A 20985-nucleotide genomic window follows, 5' to 3' on the forward strand; every position below is an offset into this window, starting at 1 on the left:
TATTTGTGGGGGTCCTGTGTTCCTGTGTGGGGGGTGTGGTTGCAGGTATTTGTAGGGGTCCCGCATTCCTCTGTGTGGGGGGTGCGGTTGCAGATATTTGTGGGGGTCCTGCATTCCTCGGTGTGAGGGGGTGGTTGCAGGTATTTGTGGGGGTCCCGCATTCCTCTGTGTGGGGGGTGTGGTTGCAGATATTTGTGGGGGTCCCGCATTCCTCTGTGTGAGGGGGTGGTTGCAGGTATTTGTGGGGGTCCTCCATTCTTCTGTGGGGGGGGGGTGCGGTTGCAGGTATTTGTGGGGGTCCCGCATTCCTCTGTGTGGGCGGGGCTGTTGCAGGTATATGTTGGGTTCCGCATTCCTCTGTGTGTGGGGGTGGTTGCAGGTATTTGTGGGGGTCCCGCATTCCTCTGTGTGGGGGGGTGCTTGCAGGTATTTGTGGGGGTCCCGCTTTTCGCTGTGTAGGCGGGGCTGTTGTGTGTGTGTGTGTGTGTGTGTGGGGGGGGGGGGTGTTTGCAGGTATTTGTGGGGGTCCCGCATTCCTCTGTGTGGGGGGGTGCTTGCAGGTATTTGTGGGGGTCCCGCATTCCTCTGTGTGGGGGGGGTGAGGCTGCAGGTGTTTGTGGGGGTCCTGCATTCCTTTGTGTGGGGGGGTTGCAGGTATTTGTGGGGGTTCCGCATTCCTCTGTGTGGGCGGGGCTGTTGCAGGTATTTGTCGGGTCCCGCATTCCTCCGTGTGTGTGGGGGGGTGGTTGCAAGTATTGTTCGGGTCCCGCATTCCTCTGTGTGTGTGTGGGGGGGTGCGGTTGCAGGTATTTGTGTGGGTCCTGCGTTCCTCTGTGTGGGGGGTGTGGTTGCAGGTATTTGTGGGGGTCCCGCATTCCTCTGTGTGGAGGTGCTGTTGCAGGTATTTGTGGGGGTCCCGCTTTTCGCTGTGTAGGCGGGGCTGTTGCAGGTATTTTTCAGGTCCCGCATTCCTCTGTGTGGGGGGTGCGGTTGCAGGTATTTATGGGGGTGCCGCATTCCTCTGTGTAGGTTGCAGGTATTTGTCGGGTCCCGCATTCCTCTGTGTGTGTGGGGGTGCGGGTGCAGGTATTTGTGGGGGTGCCGCATTCCTCTGTGTGGGGGTGCTGTTGCAGGTATTAGTGGGGGTCCCGCATTCCTCTGTGTGGGGGGGTGGTTGCAGGTATTTGTGGGGGTCCCGCATTCCTCTCTGTGGGGGGTGCAGTTGCAGGTATTTGTGGGGCTTCTGCATTCCTCTGTGTGAGGGGGTGGTTGCAGGTATTTGTGGGGGTCCCGCATTCCTCTGTGTGGGGGGTGTGGTTGCAGGTATTTGTGGGGGTCCCGCTTTTCGCTGTGTAGGCGGGGCTGTTGCAGGTATTTGTCAGGTCCCGCATTCCTCTGTGTGGGGGGTGCGGTTGCAGGTATTTATGGGGGTGCTGCATTCCTCTGTGTAGGTTGCTGGTATTTGTCGGGTCCCGCATTCCTCTGTGTGTGTGGGGGTGCGGGTGCAGGTATTTGTGGGTGTCCCGCATTTCTCTGTGTGGGGGTGCTGTTGCAGGTATTAGTGGGGGTCCCGCATTCCTCTGTGTGGGGGGGTGGTTGCAGGTATTTGTGGGGGTCCCGCATTCCTCTCTGTGGGGGGTGCAGTTGCAGGTATTTGTGGGGGTTCTGCATTCCTCTGTGTGAGGGGGTGGTTGCAGGTATTTGTGGGGGTCCCGCATTCCTCTGTGTGGGGGGTGTGGTTGCAGGTATTTGTGGGGGTCCCGCTTTTCGCTGTGTAGGCGGGGCTGTTGCAGGTATTTGTCAGGTCCCGCATTCCTCTGTGTGGGGGGTGCGGTTGCAGGTATTTATGGGGGTGCCGCATTCCTCTGTGTAGGTTGCAGGTATTTGTCGGGTCCCGCATTCCTCTGTGTGTGTGGGGGTGCGGGTGCAGGTATTTGTGGGGGTCCCGCATTCCTCTGTGTGGGGGTGCTGTTGCAGGTATTAGTGGGGGTCCCGCATTCCTCTGTGTGGGGGGGTGGTTGCAGGTATTTGTGGGGGTCCCGCATTCCTCTCTGTGGGGGGTGCAGTTGCAGGTATTTGTGGGGGTTCTGCATTCCTCTGTGTGAGGGGGTGGTTGCAGGTATTTGTGGGGGTCCCGCATTCCTCTGTGTGGGGGGTGTGGTTGCAGGTATTTGTGGGGGTCCCACATTCTTCTGTGTGGGGGGTGCGGTTGCAGGTCTGTGTGGGGGGGGGTGAGGCTGCAGGTATTTGTGCGGGTCCTGCATTCCTTTGTGTGGGGGGGGTTGCAGGTATTTGTGGGAGTCCCGCATTCCTCTGTGTGGGCGGCGCTGTTGCAGGTATTTGTCGGGTCCCGCATTCCTCTGTGTGTGGGGGGGGTGGTTGCAGGTATTTTTCGGGTCCCGCATTCCTCTGTGTGGGGGGTGCGGTTGCAGGTATTTGTGGGGTCCTGCGTTCCTCTGTGTGGGGGTGTGGTTGCAGGTATTTGTGGGGGTCCCGCATTCCTCTGTGTGGGGGGTGTGGTTGCAGATATTTGTGGGGGTCCTGCATTCTTCTGTGTGAGGGGGTGGTTGCAGGTATTTGTGGGGGTCCCGCATTCCTCTGTGTGGGGGGTGTGGTTGCAGATATTTGTGGGGGTCCCGCAGTCCTCTGTGTGAGGGGGTGGTTGCAGGTATTTGTGGGGGTCCCGCATTCTTCTGTGGGGGGGGTGCGGTTGCAGGTATTTGTGAGGGTCCCGCATTCCTCTGTGTGGGGGGGTGCGGTTGCAGATATTTGTGGGGATCCTGCATTCCTCTGTGTGGGGGGTGCGGTTGCAGATATTTGTGGGGGTCCCCCATTCCTCTGTGTGGGGGGGTGCGGTTGCAGATATTTGTGGGGGTCCCCCATTCCTCTGTGTGGGGGGTGCGGTTGCAGATATTTGTGGGGGTCCCCCATTCCTCTGTGTGTGGGGTGGTTGCAGGTATTTATGCGGCACCTCCCGCACAGATGTGAACCGAGGGTTGGAAACGTAGAAAATTACAATTAGAGGAACTCTGCTCTGGCCGGACAGTGATACGTATACAATGTATCAATGTATCAATGTTCTCCTCGGACTTCAGGGATGGAAATACATTGTGACCCTTCCCCAGAGGGAGATCATTTAGTGAATGGACGCACACTACAATGTTTCATAGTTTTCCATAGTTTGCGCCTTCTGGCGCAATGTTAGCCAGCAAAAAAATGTGAAAAAGCACCATCGAAAATAATGCAAAATATAAGTGCTGGTGCAAAATAGAACTATTTAATGAACTCAGTAAATTTGTGTTTTTAGTGAAAAGACTACTTTTGAAATAAATGCCGCACGAGTTATTTGAACTCAAAATTGTATGGTATTTATCTCTTAGTGCATTGACCTCTTTGTTTTCAATGAATACACGTGGAGGTTCACTTCTCAGCCAGACATGGAGTAAGAGGTACTGATGGACAGTCCTCCTACACACAGGGCATGCAGTACCGCCGGCCGCCTCTACACCGCACTCCTCCCACCACCACAGAGACCTCGGACATGTACAGAGTGCCACCTGCCCGTCCTCCGCCTCTATGGTATTCGACTTCCGGCTCTGCTCAGTCCACGTGTTGCAGGAAGGTAATGTGTGTTTACATTGGGGAGAGTGGCCGGTACACCGGCTATGGAGGGATTACAGGTCGGAGGGGGCTGGCACTTCTAGTCCAGCCTGGCCGGATAATGTAGTGAGGGAAGGAGCCCAGGAGCAGCCTGTAGTCGGATTGTTATGTCCGGGCCTGGGGCTTCTCCTATAGTACAGGGCAGGCTGTGCATGTTCAGTGCTCATCGACTGGAGCTGTCCTGCTTCTGTGTGTGTTCAGGGCATGTGAACCCAGAGATTATGTATTGGGAGTAAAGGATTCATGTGTAGTCACCATATCTTCTCTGAGATCCCTGCTGCTGGACACATGTGATCTTAATGTGTACTATCCTGGCATCTCTGCTGCTGGTTCCGCTGTCTGATCCCCATTAGGATTCATGGGTAGTCACCTGTCCTTTCAGCTGCTGATTCCGCTCTCTGATCACCATTAGGATTCATGGGTAGTCACATGTCATCTCTGCTGCTGGATCCGCTGTCTGATCCCCATTAGGATTCATGGGTAGTCACCTTTCCTCTCTGCTGCTGGATCCGCTGTCTGATCCCCATTAGGATTCATGGGTAGTCACCTTTCCTCTCAGCTGCTGGTTCTGATGTCTGATCCCCATTAGGAATCATGGGTAGTCACCTGTCATATCTGCTGCTGGATCCCCTGTCAGATCCCCTCTAGGATTCATGGGTAGTCACCTGTCATCTCAGCTGCCTTTCTGCTTTCAGATCCCCATTAGGATTCATTGGTAGTCACCTGCAATAGCAGCTGCTGGATCCGCTGTCTGATCCCCATTAGGATTAATGGGTAGTCACCTGTCCTCTCAGCTGCTGGTTCCGCTGTCTGATCCCCATTAGGATTCATGGGTAGTCACCTGTCCTTTCAGCTACTGTTTCCACTCTCTGATCCCCATTAGGATTCATGGGTAGTCACCTGTCCTCTCAGCTGCTGGTTCTGCTGTCTGATCCCCATTAGGATTCATGGGTTGTCACCTGTCCTCTCAGCTGCTGGTTCCGCTGTCTGATCCCCATTAGGATTCATGGGTAGTCACCTGCAATAGCAGCTGCTGGTTCCGCTGTCTGATCCCCATTAGGATGCACTGTCTCACCCTGCTCTGCACATGCTCAGTTACTTTCCATTTTTAGGCACTGTGCTGCATTTGTAGACGCCGATCTGCTGACAGTCCAGCAATGCTAACTGTCACATTCACTTGTGCTCTCAAACAAATGACTGCCGTCATAACTGATCATATGTGCAGCGCCATGGCAGTTATGCTTTAACTGCTGTTCAGCACAAACTAATTTTAGTAGCTTAATTAATGCAGAATGTATGTTTCTTGCTAAAGAACATTCTTTTATGAATTGTTAGGAGTAAAGTTATGCTTTAAAGAGGAATTACACCCTCCTATCCTCTACAGCCAAGGAAACTACTTCTGTTTGATCTGCACGTGATCAGTTATGGCACCAGCCATTTGATGGTTTGACAGTTTTGTTGAGGACACAAGCAAGTGTAACAGTTCGCAATCCAGGAATGTAGCTGTTTTTTGAAACTGTTAAATTGATGGGTTTAGTTACACTTTATTATTTAGTGCTGTTCAGGGGCTCTGAGCTTCAGCAAAATGGCTGCCTCCAGCAAGAGGAAACAGAAGTACTGCTGGAGGTAATTTACAACACACTAATTTTGGTAGCATAATGATTAATGTGGAATGTACACTATATTGTCAAAAGTATTGGGACCAATGCCTTTACATGCACATGAACTTTAATGGCAGTCCGTAGGGTTCAGTACTGAGTTGGCCCACCCTTTGCAGCTATAACAGCTTCAACTCTTCTGGGAAGGCTGTCCACAATGTTTAGGAGTGTGTCTATGGGAATGTTTGACCATTTTTCCAGAAGTGCATTTGTGAGGTCAGGCACTGATGTCTGACAAGAAGGCCTGGCTTGCAGTCTCTGCTTTAATCCATCCCAAAGGTTTTCTTTCAGGTTGAGGTCAGGACTCTGCAGGCCAGTCAAGTTCCTCCACCCCAGACTCACTCATCCATGTCTTTTGTACTTGTGGACCTTGCTTTGTGCACTGGTGCGCAGTCATGTTGGAACAGGAAGGGGCAATCCCCAAACTGTTTCCACAACGTTCGGAGCATGAAATTGTCCAAAATGTCTTGTTAGGCTGATGCCTTAAGAATTGCCTTCATTGAAACTAAGGGGCCAAGCCCAACCCCTGAAAAACAACCCCACACCATAATCTTCCCTCCATCAAACTTTACGCTTGGCACAATGCAGTCAGGCAAGTACTGTTCTGGCAAGTGCCAAACCCAGACATGTCCATCGGATTGCCAGACGGAGAAGCATGATGTGTCACTCCAGAGAACACATCTCCACTGCTCCAGAGTCTAGTGGCGGCATGCTTTACACCACTGCATCCAACACTTTGCATTGCACTTGGTGATGTAAGGCTTGGATACAGCTGCTCGGCCATGGAAACCCATTCCATGGAGCTCTCTTTGCACTGTTGTTGTGCTAATCTGGAGGTCTTTAGCTATTGACACTGCAGACAGTTGATTTCTGCACACTGTGCACTTCAGCATGTGCTGACCCCGCTCTGTCATTTTACGTGGCCTACCACTTCGTGACTGAGCTGCTGTTGTTCCCAGTTTTTTTCACTTTGTTATAATACCACTAACAGTTGATCGTGGAATTATTATTATTATACATGATTTATTTAGCGCCAACAGTTTACGCAGTAGATGTTACAATACAGTTTGGTACACGAGGAAACAGAGGGCCCTGCTCATTAAAGCTTACAATCTAGGAGGAAGGGTTGAGTGATACAAAAGGTAATAGCTGTGGGGGGGGTAAAGGAAATAAATGGCAGTTTACTAGGTAGAAGGATAGGCTTCTTTAAAGAGGTTTTCAGAAATTGTCTAAAGGATAGATTAGGAGATAGCTGGACAGATTGGGGTAGCGAGTTCCACAGGATGGGAGGAGGTGACATGGAAACTAGAGAGCAGAAGGTCTTGGAGGATCAAAGAGAGTGGTCTGGTTAATATTTTGAGACCATGTTGGTGATGTAGCTGGGGGCAGTGTTGTGGATGGCTTTGTAAGTTGTTAGTCTTTTGAATTTTATTCGTTGGGCATGTGGAAGCCAGTGGAGGGATTTGCAGAGAGGGGTAGCAGACACTGAACGGTTGGTAAGGTGGATGAGCCTGGCAGCAGTATCCATGATGGACTGGAGTGGACATAGCCTATGTAAAGGTGAGCCAATCAGGAGGGAGTTGCAGTAGTCAAGGCGAGAGATGACCAGGGAGTGAATTTGGAGCTTTGTGGTATCATTGGTTGAAAAGGGGCGTATTCTGGAAATATTGCAGAGGTTGAGAGTGGCATGATTTGGACAGGGATTGGATGTGGGCCTGAAAGCATAGTTCTGAATCCAGTGTTACCCCTAGCACTCTGGCATGGGTTGATAGTGGTGCTATTGATCTTGACTGAGAAATCAGGGGAAGAGGCATGTGGGGGAGGAAATATTATGAGCTTAGTTTTGGATAGATTGAGTTTTAGAAAGTGGTGTGACATCCAATCTGATATGTCTGTTAGTAAATTGGTGATATGAGGAAACTGATGGGGTGAGCTGAGGAGTAGAGAGATAGATTTGTGTCATCAGCATAGAAATGGTATTGGCAACTATGGGAAGCTATCAGCTGACCGAAGGAAGATGTGTATATCGAGAATAGGAGAGGTCCAAGGACAGAACCTTGAGGGACCCCGACAGTAAGAGGAGGAGGAAGTAGAGTTGTAAGTGACACTGAAGGTGCGGTGAGTTAGTGGGTTGAGGTAAAGGATGAAGTAGAGAGTTAAAGGTAAAAAAAGAGTTGACAGGGATTGCGTGAGAGGGTGTTGATGAGAGTGATAAAATAGGTCTGTTTGGCAGTGTGGAGACAAGAATTGTATTTTTTAAGGGCAGATTTATATTGGTCGAAGTCTTGCTGGGTCTTAGTCTTATGCCATAAATGCTCAAGCGCACGGCTATATTTTTGAGACATCTGGTATTGTCTGTTTGCCAGGGCTGTAGCGTTGTATACAGAAGTGGCCAGCTTGGGGCAGGACAGGGCTGAGATTTTGTCATAGAGACAATCTGTTGCCAAAAAAAGAAGGGTTAAGATAGCGAAGGTTTCTATGGGTAACTGTTCGGTAGTTGGAAGAGAAGGAGGAGGAAGCCAAGGAGAGAGTGAAGCGAATAAGGGAGTGATCAGAGAGAGGAAAAGGAAAGTTGGTGAGGTTGCAAGGAGTGCATAGGTAGGAGAATACAAGGTCGAGGCAGTTACCATTACAGTGAGTAGAAGCATGTGTCCATTGTTTTAGGTCAAAAGAAGTGGTTAGGCTCAGAAGTTTAGAGGTAGCAGGAGTGTTAAGATTAACAACAGGGATGTTGAAGTCACCAACAATGATTGTGGGAATTTCAGAGGAGAGAAAGTAAGGCATTCAGGCAGGCAGAGGAGTCATCAAGGAAGCTTGATACTGGTCCAGGAGGTCAGTAGATCACAGCAATTCTTAAAGAAACTGGAGAGAATAGATGAATAGTGTGAACTTCAAATGAGGAGAGGGAGCTGAATGAAGGACCTGAAAAGTGCTTTGAGAGGATAGGAGGATTCCAATTCCACCTCCTTTCCATCCACTAAGTCTGGGAGAGCAAGTCCAGAGTAGACCACCATGGGAGAGGGCAGCAGGAGAGGGGAAAGTCAGATTCATGAAGCCAGGTTTTCATAACTGCAAGTAGGTTAAAAGAGTTTGTGATTTAAAAAAAAAAAAAGGGTAATGGAGAGAGGTGAGTTTGTTACAGACAGAGCGGGCATTCCAGAGGGCACAGGAAAAGGTGAGGCTGGTTCTAGGAAGAAGAGGAATAGTAACTAGATTGTGTGGATTGCGGCTGCTTTTAGAGGATAGGGGTTGCCAGGTGTGTTGATCAAAGGAAAAAGCTAGAGGCCCAGGATTTGGGGAAATGTCTCCAGATGTTAGGAGATGCAGAAGGGTGAGAGTGGTAATATGGGAGTATGACTTGTATGGAGAGACATATTCCAGTGTCCTGGAGGTTTTATTAGTATGTGGGGTCAGAATTAGCAGGAGTTGAGTACAGTAGCAAGATGAAAACAGGAGTGAGGGTGATATACACCGTTCCAAATTATTATGCAAATTATATTTTTTTCATTTACCTAAATAATTGTAAATAACAGTCAGCATAATTCTCATGTTATCAACTATTAAGAGTACAGTTCAAATTTTATTGAACAAATCTAATAAGTTTTTTTTTTTTTAAACAAACTTACAATGCACTGTTCCAAATTATTACGCACAGCAAGTTTCAAAACGCATTATAGGTTGTAAAGAACTGAAAATTGTCATTTGTTGTGTTTGCAGCATATTTACTGAAATCAAAAGCTATTTCAATCAAACTTTTAACAACATTTTAACTTTTTAAACATTTTAACAGGTCACGTTACATTGTAACATAGGACCCCTTATTTGATAGCAGCTTCACAAGTCTTGCATCCATTGAACTTGTGAGTTTTTGGACAGTTTCTGCTTGAATTTGTTTGCAAGATGTCAGATTATCCTCCCAGAGCTGCTGTTTGGATGTAAACTGCCTCCCACCCTCATAGATCTTTTGCTTGAGGATGCTCCAAAGGTTCTCAATAGGATTGAGGTCAGGGGAGGATGGAAGCCACACCATGACATTCTCTCCTTTTATCCCATAGCAGCCATTGATGCAGAGGTATTCTTTGCAGCATGAGATGGTGCATTGTCATGCATGAAGATGATTTTATTACGGAAAGCATAGTTCTTCCTTCTGTACCAGGGAAGAAAGTGGTCAGTCATAAACTCCACATACTTTGCAGAGGTCGTCTTTACACCTTCGGGGACCCAAAAGAGGCCAACCAGCTCTGTTTCCATGATTCCGGCCCAAAACATGACTCCACCACCGCCTTGGTGACGTCGCAGCCTTGTTGGAACAGGGTGGCCGTCCACCACCCATCCACTACTCCATCCATCTGGACCATCCAGGGTTGCACGGCACTCATCAGTGAACAGGACTGTTTGAAAATTAGTCTTCATGTATTTTTCTGCCCAATGCAGCCGTTTCTGCTTGTGAGCATTGGTTAGTGGTGGCCGAATAGAAGGTTTATGCACAGTTGCAAGACTCTGGAGGACTCTACACCTTGATGTCCGTGGGACTCCAGAGGCACCAGCAGCTTCAGATATCTGTTTTCTGCTAATTAATGGTATTTTAGCAGCTGCTCTCTTGATCTGATGCATGAATCTGGCAGAAATCTTCCTCAATGTGCCTTTATCTGCACAAACCCATCTGTGCTCTGAATCAGCCACAAATCTCTTACTAGTGCGATGATCACGCTTAAGTTTTCGTGAAATATCTAATGTTTTCATACCTTGTCCAAGGCCTTGAACTATTTCACTCTTTTCGGCAGCAGAGTGATCCCTTTCTTCCCCATATTGCTTGAAAATAGTGCTCTGCTTAATAATGTGGAACACCCTCCTTTAGTAGTTTTTCCTTAAATTGGGCTCACCGGCCAATCTAATTATCACAGGTATTAGAGATTGTTTTCAGTGATCAAAAGAGCCCTGACACACAATGCCATCCATGAGTTAAACTGAAAAACTAAATATTTCATCTTTGTGACACTTAAATAGAATTTGCATAATAATTTGGAACAGGGTGTACAGTGGATATAAAAACAGACCCCTGCTAAAATGTCAGGTTTCTGTGATGTAAAAAAATGACAAAGATACATCATTTCAGAACTTTTTCCACCTTTAATGTGACCTATAAACAGTACAACTCAACTGAGCAACAAACTGAAGTCTTTCAAGGGGGGGGGGGGGGGATAAACATAAAAAACTAAAATAATGTGGTTGTGTAAGTGTGCACCCTCTTATAACTGGTGATGTAGCTGTTTTCAGAATTAAGCAATCACATTCAAAATCCTGTTAAATAGCAGTCAGTACACACCTGCCATCATTTAAAGTGCCTCTGATTAACCCCAAATAAAGTTCAGCTGTTCTAGTAGGTCTTTCATGACATTTTCTTAGTCACATAAAGCCATGGTCTGCAGAGAGCTTCCAAAGCATCAGAGGGATCTCATTGTTAAAAAGGTATCCATCAGAAGGGTACAAAAGAATTTCCAAGGCATTAGATATATCATGGAATACAGTGAAGACAGTCATCATCAAGTGGAAAAAAATATGGTGCAACAGTGACATTACCAAGAACTGGACGTCCCTCCAAAATTGATGAAAAGACGAGAAGAAAACTGGTCTAGGAGGCTGCCAAGAGGCCTACAGCAACATTAAAGGAGCTGCAGGAATATCTGGCAAGTACTGGCTGTGTGGTACATGTGACACCAATCTCCTGTATTCTTCATATGTCTGGGCTATGGGGTAGAGTGGCAGGACGAATGCCTTTTCTTATGAAGAAAAACCATCTACACTTTGCAAAAACACATATGAAGTCTCCCAAAAGCATGTGGGAAAATGGTCTGATGAAACCAAGGTTGAATTTTTTGGCCATAATTCCAAAAGATATGTTTGGCGCAAATACAACACTGCACATCACCAAAAGGACACCATACCCACAGTGACGCATGGTGGTGGCAGCATCATGCTTTGGGGCTGTTTTTTTTTTTCTTTTAGCTGGAACTGGGGCCTTAGTCAAGGTAGAGGGAAATATGAACAGTTCCAAATACCAGTCCGTATTGGCACAAAACCTTCAGGCTGAACTTGAAGAGGAACTTCATCTTTCAGCATGACAGTGACTCAAAGCATACATCCAAATCAACAAAGGAATGGCTTCATGAGAAGAAGATTAAAGTTTTGGAATGGCCCATCCAGAGCCCAGACCTGAATCCAATTGAAAATCTGTGAGGTGATCTGAAAAGGGCTGTGCACAGGAGATGTCCTCACAATCTCACAGATTTGCAGTGATTTGCACAGAAGAGTGGGCAAAAATTGCCAAGTCAAGATGTGCCATGCTGATAGACTCATACCCAAAAAGACTGAATGCTGTAAGAAAATCAAAAGGTGCTTCAACAAAGTATTAGTTTAAGGGTGTGCACACTTATGCAACCATATTATTTTAGTTTTTTATTTTTCCCTCCACCTAAAAGATTTCAGTTTGTTCAAATGAGTCGTACAGTTTATAGGTTACGTTAAAGGTTGAAAAAGTTCTGAAATTATTTATCTTTGTCTCATTTTTTTTTACATCACATAAACCTGACATTTAACAGGGGTATGTAGACTTTTTATATCCACTGTATATAAGCTGTGGGGTGGAGAAGAGGGGTGAAGGAGAGAGTTTGAAGAGAGAGGATGCAACAGTGAGAAGGATTAGGGAGTGCATGTTACAGAATGGTGAGATGATGAAGCAGACTGGGTAAGAGCTGGACAGGGAAACAGGTCACCTGTAGTCTGTTTAGTATTTGAAGTTGTCTGCTGTGGCTTCTCGCTTTGTGCATTCACTGAAGTGGAATATTTTGTAGCAAGGAAATTTCATGGATGCACTATTGCACAGGTGGCAACCTATCATGGTGCCACACTTCTGAGAACGACCCATTCTTTCGCAAATAATTGTAGAAGCAGTCTGCATGCCTAGGTGCTTTATTTTATACACCTGAATCCAATGATTTGGAAGGGGCATCCCAATACTTTTAGCAATATAGTATATGTTCCTTTCTAAAGTACATCTTTATTAAAAAAAAAATTGTCAAAAGTAAAGTTCCTCTTTAAGATCCTTTTCTGCTGGATCCATTACCATTATTAAGCCTTTTTCACACAAGGTGGATCTGCTCAGGAGGGAATCTGTCAGTTGATCCCCTGCTGAGAAGAGCAGGTGGATGACAGGTCCATGCCTGCTCGGTTTATGCAGAGTGGACATGGACTGTGCCTGCTCTGCTCTAGGGGCAGTCTGGTGTAAACATCTGGCTGTCCATTTACATCTACTTCCAATTCGATCTGCCTACATGGAAGAGGACAAATCCTCTTCCATTTGTGTTTAGGGGATTGGAGGTAGGTGGGTGTAAACAAACACAAGTCCATTTCCGCTTGGGAGTCCATAGAGATGAATGGACTGCCCAATCATATCCACCTGAAAAACTGACAGGAGGACCTGATCAGAATGGTTGCATGAGAGGGGCCAGATTTAATGCAATGTACAAATGGATCCTGCCTGCACCTGTCAGCAAAGTCTTATCCCCATATGACCATAGAGGATACAACACATCCAGATGTCAGAGCTCACATATCTGCAAAGGCATCCCAACTCAAAGTCTCATACTTTCAGTGGGAATGTCCGTTACTGCTACAGTCTGAAAGAACCCTCATAAAGGTTATCTCCACTTCAGTCCTTTATGTAACTAGGACACAGCACAAACCAGGTCAGTTGTGTGGCAAAGAGCAAAGCAGTGTTCTGTCCCCACCTCCTATGCGACATGATGACACGACTTCAGTGCACTCCAAGCGTCACCTTCTGTGGTCTAACTTAGAATAGTTCGGTGTATAGCTGGAATTTCACTTTTAAATGTGGACTACAGCATAACTGATTTGAGCCTTCTCCCTTGCCCACTCTGAGCTCCATTGTACAGTGGCCTCCAAGAAATCTTTGAATATATTATATTGGCTGTCACTGACCTCTTCTGAAAATGTTATTGGCATATAATGTGATTCCTGTGGCTTCAGAGTCTGGAATAAACCTGCAAATCAGGCGTTCTGATTTAATTGGCTGTATGCTTGTTCTAGGCTATACAGACTAAAATCACTGCCAGAGACAGGCAACTTCCATTTTCAAAAGATCAGCAATTACAGATTATGGGGTCAATTCACTAAGTTAAATAATGACTGAAAGAATGCAATAAAAAACACGTGGTAAATCTTTTGCAAATGTGCAATTCACTAAGAATTTTACGGTAAATAACTCTTGCAGTAAGATATCTGCATTGCGGTAATCACCGCATATTTTCATGCAGTAATCACACAGCTGGGTCTTAAGGAATCCTTAACAATGGATGGCTCATGAGCTGTCAGCCACTGAATGTAAACAAAACATGCCAGCAATTACAAATGATGCAAAAAATAAGTGTGTGGGGCTTTCCCCACATTTATATCAGGCCCTTTGGGTCTGGTATGGATTTTAAGGAAGACCCCCCCCCACCAAAAAAACAGCTTTCAAGTCCAACATGGATTTGGGGGGGAACCCCACACCTTTTTTTAAATTTTGGCATGGGGTTCCTTTTAATAGTCATACCAGACCCCCCCCCCCCTTCTGTTTGTGAATTGGATGTCAGCTTACTATATTTTATATGCGGTATTTACCAACACATTTTTTTATTTTTGCGTTAAATACCTCAGCTTTTTTTTTGTGAACTGGACATTGTTACTGCATGCGATAATTTATGCAAATGAGTCATGTGACAGTGTTATCGCATGCGGTAACCTTTAGTGAATTGGCCTACCGGTATATATACACCCATGATTATAGTGTTGCTAGAAAGTATTGGCAGCTGTGCCCCCGATGTATTATTATAATGATACTTATAAAATGCAGGCTTTACCAGGCTGACAACTGATTGGTGTTGGGCCTCTCCCTTCCCCCTGGAGTGCTACTTTTCTAATCATTGATTTCAGCCCCAGTGGCATTTTATTAGGTTAGGTTCACACTAGCAAATGGCCTGAAAAGAAGTCCTCAGTGGATTGATTTTCAGAGTACAGCTAAGCAGCCACTGTCAGCTGTTGAAGAGGTGATTCTGCCACCTCCTTAATGCCAATGTGGCTAATGCATTGCAAGCCAAGCTGTTAGCTAGCAGTTGCAGTGTGGCCCCTTGACTCGGATAGCTGAGTTTTACAGGGCTTATTGACCTGGCATGTCACAATAAACTTGGTGGCTGCAGCATGTGAATAGTCTCCTCTGGATGTATTTTACAGTTTAGGTTGCCAACAAAGCCATGGCTCTGCAGCCTATTTTTACTGCCCCACCTTAGCCACCCTATGTGAAAGAGGCCCTACAGATGCATGTACAATGCTTGTGTGCACCAACTGTTTGCACTTTAAAAATATTGGTACTTTACAAACATTTCCTAAAGAGATGACACTTTACAATGTCTCAGTTTTATGGCACTTTAGATTACTTAAGACTAATTCCCATGGGTGCAAAAAAAAAAAAAAAAAAAAAAAAAATCGCATATTTCTGCTCCCAGAAGGGTCAGATGTCTGTATACAGCTGCACATACAAGTCAATGACATGCTGTGGCTATAAGCTTGTAACTGCACAGCCTGGAGACAGATAATTTGCATCGAGAGGCAGTGAAGGCTGACAGTTGCGGCCGTTCCACGATTTGTACAGGATGCTGCCCCCATCTCTATACCAAACACTTGTACTGCCAGGCACAGAAATATATGTATCTGACTCTGTACGCCACGTGGATGGGCCCTAGGATGTGTTTACTGCTTCGAAGATTTATTTACTTTTTTTGTTCAATAAATGTATTTTCTTTTTTAGTAAACAATGGCCAAAAGCAAAGGAAAAGGACAGAAACAAAGTAATGTATTTCATGTCGCAAACAGTAGAAGTGTAAAAGCCAAAAACAAAGCCAAACCTGTAACATCCACACTAAAGAAAGTAGGTATTCTATTTTAGCTGGATATTACTGGCATTATGAATCCTTTTAGCTGGATATTATTGGCATTATGAATCCTTTCAATATACTGTTTGTTTCTTTAATAGATCAATATCTCCAACAATGACAAAGTGAGCAAAGTCAACAAAGCTTTCACAGAATTGCACAAAGATGTTGCCCAGTTGAAGAAGATGACTGCATCAAAGCCAAGCCAGGTAATAAAAGTATGTTTTACGGTGAATTGAATCACACAAGAAATTTGTGGACACCTTTTAGGTCTGGGTTTCATGCAGCTAACCAATTCTGAATAAAATGCATTTTATTAACCACTTGCCCTCCTGGAGGATTTACCCCCTTCCTGACCAGGCCATTTTATGTTGATCACTGTATTGATGTCAGTTAGCATACCTCCCAGTCAGCATCTTAGAGTGGGACTGTGATAGGCAATTTAAGATGTTGCTTACCACCATTACCAGTATAGCATCATAGCTAAATTCCAATATATAAAACCAGTTGGAGACACTAACCAAATATACACTTGTTGGGCGTTTTTTTTTTTTTAGCAGAATACATTTCTGCCTAAGTTGGATTGAAAATTCCTACTCTGTTAAACTTATATTCAAAATGTTTGTCTTTCATTCATATAATCCCAGAAGTGATCAAAATACCACCAAAAGAAAGCTCTTTGTGTGAAAACTAAAAATCTAAAATTTTATTTGGGTACAGTGTTGCATAACCAAGCAATTGCCAGTTGAAGTAGCACAGTGCTAAATAGTAAAAAAAAGTCCTGGTTATGAAGGTCAAGTGGTTAAAATCTATAGCAAGGTCAAGTGGTTAAAATCTATAGCAAGTTGACAAACGATTTATACCCATTTACAGAGATGTTCCCTGTGTGTATTCCGTTTACTGCAATACCCCTTTAGGAGTGTACGTGGGTTTATTTTTCTTGTTTGACAACTGCTAGTTGTGTTAGGGAAGCAATTCTTCATAAGAGTATTTGTAACAGATGGAAGACTGGCAAAAAAAATTGATCTGCATTTTCAAAGTTCAATGATGTGTAAAAAAACTAAAGAACTGTGTTCTAAGTGTGTTTATTCTTTCTAGATTTCCAAGCCAACACCAGAAGCCCCGGTAGATGTTGACAACGCTGCAGATCTATTTTCACAGCTATAGACCCATTTTATATTAAATAATTTAAAATCTATGTAGTGTCTGTACATGTTTATTAATAAAAAAAGTTAAGGATCAGAAAATATTAACGCAATATGTAGTTACAATGCACATAAAATAGGAGAAAATGGAAGATTAACAAATTCAAGCAAAATGTACAAAGCCAACATGTCAGAATGGAAAAAGTGCTATCCACTACAAGGCACTTGAAGATTGCCCAACCAGAAATGGAAGGTTTACTTATTACTTGGCAGTGGTTATTTACATTAAAAAAAAAAAATTATATAAAGCTCTTCAGGACTGACTAAAAACATTTAGCAAAAGCAGAGCAAGTCACGTTTTGGCACCAAATAGCTGCATGAAATACTTACTTAGCTTTTCATCCAATATGCTGGGGGTTTATTGGATATATACAAATCTTTTGACTGGTTGATGTGCAATAAAAACAAACAAGAAGGGGGTAGTGAGAAAGTAATAGGGTCCTCTGGGGATCGAGTTTTAAAACTGAAGGAAAGGGGGAGTGGTGCTTTCCACTAGAAATGTCATACTAAGCTCTAGTAATAATTAGAGAAATGACAACCAAATTATTATGTTTGATCTCAAAAAAGCTCAAATTTGTATTCTTGAATTCTATTGTACACATACTAGTAATTAAAGGATCAAAAAAGTAAGACAGCCCAGCTATTTAGATGTCAAATATAAACTGCAGTAAGCTTACCATAGGCCTGTGTCAATGGGCTTTTGGTCATGTAATCGTACTTTGCTTTCCTATACAGATCTAAAGGAATGCAGAACACAACTTGAACCAAGTCAGGAGGTAAACTGCACCCACCAAATTTTAAAATGGCATCAGTTTGTCAGCAGTATGAGATGCTTCTGAGATCATCAACCTAAAGCCCAGCAAGAGCCCTCACACAATCCTAGTTTGGTCCACTGTGAGCGCTACTCGGGGCTGAGCAAGATGGGTTTTTTTTCTTCCCCCAGTCCAATCATTAACTGGGAAGGGTTGTTAGGTTTTAAAATCTCAGGATGATGTTGGTCCCCAACTCCTGCCTTGTTTTCCCTCTACCCTTTCAAATAGATTGGAGAAAAGTGGTCAGGATTTTGTTTCCACCTATGATCTTTCATGGGGAAAAATGTCCCCTCTTCAGTTCCTGTTCATGTGATATCCATAAGTAATAAGTGTTCTGTTGTCACCAAAACAAGCACAAAAACTGAAGAAAAAAAACCCCCATTGTCAAATGTTACAAACATCTCACTCAGAGTTTGTGTCCCTACTGGAGAGATCACCAATAATTCCCTGCCCTAAACAGAAAATGGAGATATCTCCACAGCAATAAAAACCTGGCAGAGGTTCTAACCTTTGCCTACACTATTCAAAACAAAAAATTACAGAGGCTGCCAGTGTTGCTTTTTCCCGAGAAAGCCAGTCACTAGGCTGTCATATTGACCCTCCTATGCTAGTACTTTAGATCATAAAGTTCTAATCTGCATACCTGTAGGTCAGTGAGTCAAATACCTGGTCAATTCACATATTCAGAAGGCCACCAATGGAAGTACCTGTATTTCCATCATTAAAAAGGGTTACCTGTGAAATGTACGACTTCTACCAAATCTAATATGTGCCAACAATAAAAAAAACCAAAACAAAAAACACATGACATCTCTCCTGCAGGCAATCTTTACTAAAATGTACTGTATATCCTTAGTGTGGGTGCTATATCTGTTGGGCCACGTTGCATCCTTGATCTACTGATTACAGGTGCAATGCTTTCTAGGCTACTGCAGGAAATTAAAAAAAGAAAAAAGTTAAAAACGCCAAACTTATCTTTTGAAATGCTTCTGTGTGGGGGGGGGGGTTAAAGGCTAAGTTCACCTTTGCATAAAAGATTAACATATTTGCAGAAATATATATATATATTTTTTTTATGCAATCTTTTATGCAAAGGTGAACTTGGTCTTTAACCCCCCCACACAGAAGCATTTCAAAAAGAGGAGTTTTTTAAACCCCAACTAGGTGGATGCAGCAGTGATCCAGTATTGCATCTGTTCCCCACCTATTCACTGGGAACTGATAAAAGACTGCTGATCACTCAGTTCTTCCTTCTGCTCTCTGAGTATAAAGCCATGACTGTCAGTCACCGGCTGTTTGCGCTGCATCTCCAACACTCACTGTAGCACCAGGTTGGGGAGGTGATTGAGCTGTGGGCTAAGTAGCAGCATAGCTAGAAGCCTGAGCCAGGTGCTGGTCCAGGTAGCATTAGCCCGCTGCTGGTTGAAACCAGATCGCAGACATGCAGAACAAACTTCATTCCTGTGATCCATAGCTTTGGCCATACTTGTACTTTAAAGAGACAGGGCAGAATTGTGGAGGCTTCAGGGTAGAATTGTGGAGGCTACCATTGCTGACCTCTCCTTTTAACAATGCTAGTTTCATAGCTGTTGTGGTAATCACTTTGACTTCAGTGCTATGTTGCAGACCTGGGTATAGAGATAAGGGATTGAAGAGTAAAAAAATTGGGATTCAAAACGCACACTATAACAACCCAAAAAGTAATATATTGCAGCATACCAGTCTTTAGATGTGGTAAAAGTATTATTGGCCTGAAAAAAAAAAAATCTATTGCCAAGTACAGAAAAATACCTGTTGCTCTTTGCCAGACATGCAATGTCATTGGTATTTCCTGTGAGAAACTTTAAAAACACACCCCAAAAAGTTTCTCTAAGCTACTAATTCCATCACTACCCATGTAATGGAGATAAATAAAGAGAAGGCCAGCCTAGGTGGCAACCATGGCTCACTCCATTGATATACGGATAAAAAGGGGAAAAAAAAAAAAAAAAAGCGAAAAGCCTAATGCTGGCACCTAACAAACTCTAAATTTGCAATGTGTTCTATTTTTGATTTTGGTTTAGATACGCATGGAATCAGACCAAGCGAAGAGGCAACTAGCATTTTCCTAATAAGCAAAGGCAGGCCATCACTTTTTAAAATATGGATGCCTTTTTTCAATGGCAATAAAGTTAGAGATGCTGACAGATACTAAATGCTGCTTGTGTCCCTGTTGAAGACTTCTTTTTTTGCTGTTCTGTGACACTTGTCACCTGGACTGATGCAGTAATCTCCAGTGTGGTAACCAACATCAACAAAAAAACCTGGCAAAGGATCCAACAGCCAAACCATAAGTAGAAAGAATTCTCACTGGGATACAACAAATAGGGGGGGGGGGGGGGGGGGGGGGGAGGCTCACAAAATGGCTGGTTCATGGTGCTTAGGCAACAAGGTGCCCTTTAAGCAATTAACAGATTGCCAGTAAAGCTTTTCCACATGGTGTGCAGAATGGATGCTAACAGAATTTAGTTTAGATTTATTCACTGTTATTTGCTGGAAAAAGTATATGCTCTAAAAACAAATCTCAGTAATAAAAAATTCCACTTATAAAAATCTAGTCTCACTGTACATGAAAACATAAATCCACGTTAGGGGAGGGGGAAAAAAAACAAACAAACTCTGATGCTATGTGTAAGGCAGGAAGGAGGTAGACAGAAATCCAGAAGAAGAATTATATCTAATAATTTAGAATCTGAACATCAAAGAGGTCACAAACTCCTTCACTGTCATCCAAGTTGAAATTGTAGTCATCTCCTGGAGTGGGAGAAAGCCGCAGCAAAGGGAACACTAAGATATAAAAAAGGACATAGAAAATTAGTTAGGATATACAGCAGTCAAGACTTTTCAGCAGACACTTTAAAAGGCTAAGTTCACCTTTTGTAATAAATAGCACATGATTTTGCAGGTTAAAAAAAAAAAAAAAAAGTGTTTTTTCCCCTTCAGGCTGCAGAGCATTGCACCCGCAAATCTTGGATCGCAGGTGCAATGTTAGCTTCCTGCAAACAATGGTGAGAGCTCTCTGGCAGTTTGGCCAGCCATACATGGATTGAAATTTGGATGGTTCAGCAGGGACCAGCCAAATTTCAATCCATGTATGGGCAGGCCAATTGTACCCAAGTTAATCGATGGATCAATTTGGGTATAACCAGCCTGTTGTATTTTTTTTACATGCGATTACTGCTAACAGTAACCATTCACTGTGCTCTGTCGGCTCCCCACATCCCCTCTCTGGCAGAACACAATAGTGTTGCAGGAGGCATTTCCCTATAGACACTGACTGATGGGGGAATCAAGCGATTTTCTCTGTTCACCCATGATGGAAGGAAAGAAAATCTAAAATTATCTATGGGCTGCCCAACTCAGATGCAGAACTATCAGTGAACTATGAAGGCACTGATCAGCCAAGCAGTTTTGAAATGTGACAGTGGATGCAGTGAGAATACCTGCCTGCTGTGACAGGGATCAGTGGGTGAAGGGGAGGATGAATGTGTTATACCTGGGTGACATGTAACATGTTAAGATGAACTTATCCTTTAAATAAAATAAAAAAGGGACACTAGTGTCCACAAAGGATGCCATTTACTTCTTCCTGCATACAGTGAATACATTTGCACAGAATGAATAC

The 20985-nt window shown here is 44.3% G+C and overlaps 2 protein-coding genes across 2 annotated transcripts in view; one reads left to right on the plus strand and one right to left on the minus strand.

The window, feature by feature from the left end:
• Window positions 1-3508: 3508 nt before the first annotated feature.
• RBIS (ribosomal biogenesis factor) lies at window positions 3509-16502 on the plus strand. Its single transcript, XM_089679720.1, has 4 exons — window positions 3509-3622; window positions 15181-15300; window positions 15406-15513; window positions 16403-16502. The coding sequence occupies exons 2-4, from the start codon at window positions 15187-15189 to the stop codon at window positions 16469-16471; spliced, it is 291 nt and encodes a 96-aa protein (XP_089535846.1). The 5' UTR covers window positions 3509-3622; window positions 15181-15186; the 3' UTR covers window positions 16472-16502.
• Window positions 16503-16504: 2 nt separating this feature from the next.
• E2F5 (E2F transcription factor 5) overlaps window positions 16505-20985 on the minus strand; it is a 51884-nt gene continuing 47403 nt past the window's right edge. The window contains exon 9 of the mRNA XM_089679719.1: window positions 16505-20147. Coding sequence (XP_089535845.1) covers window positions 20038-20147 — 110 coding nt within the window. The 3' untranslated portion in view covers window positions 16505-20037. The remainder of the gene's footprint in view (window positions 20148-20985) is intronic.

Source organism: Staurois parvus, unplaced genomic scaffold (assembly GCF_062004578.1).
Source record: "Staurois parvus isolate SC_StPar_1 unplaced genomic scaffold, SC_StPar_1.0 ptg000230l, whole genome shotgun sequence".
Classification (NCBI taxonomy): Eukaryota; Metazoa; Chordata; class Amphibia; order Anura; family Ranidae; genus Staurois; species Staurois parvus.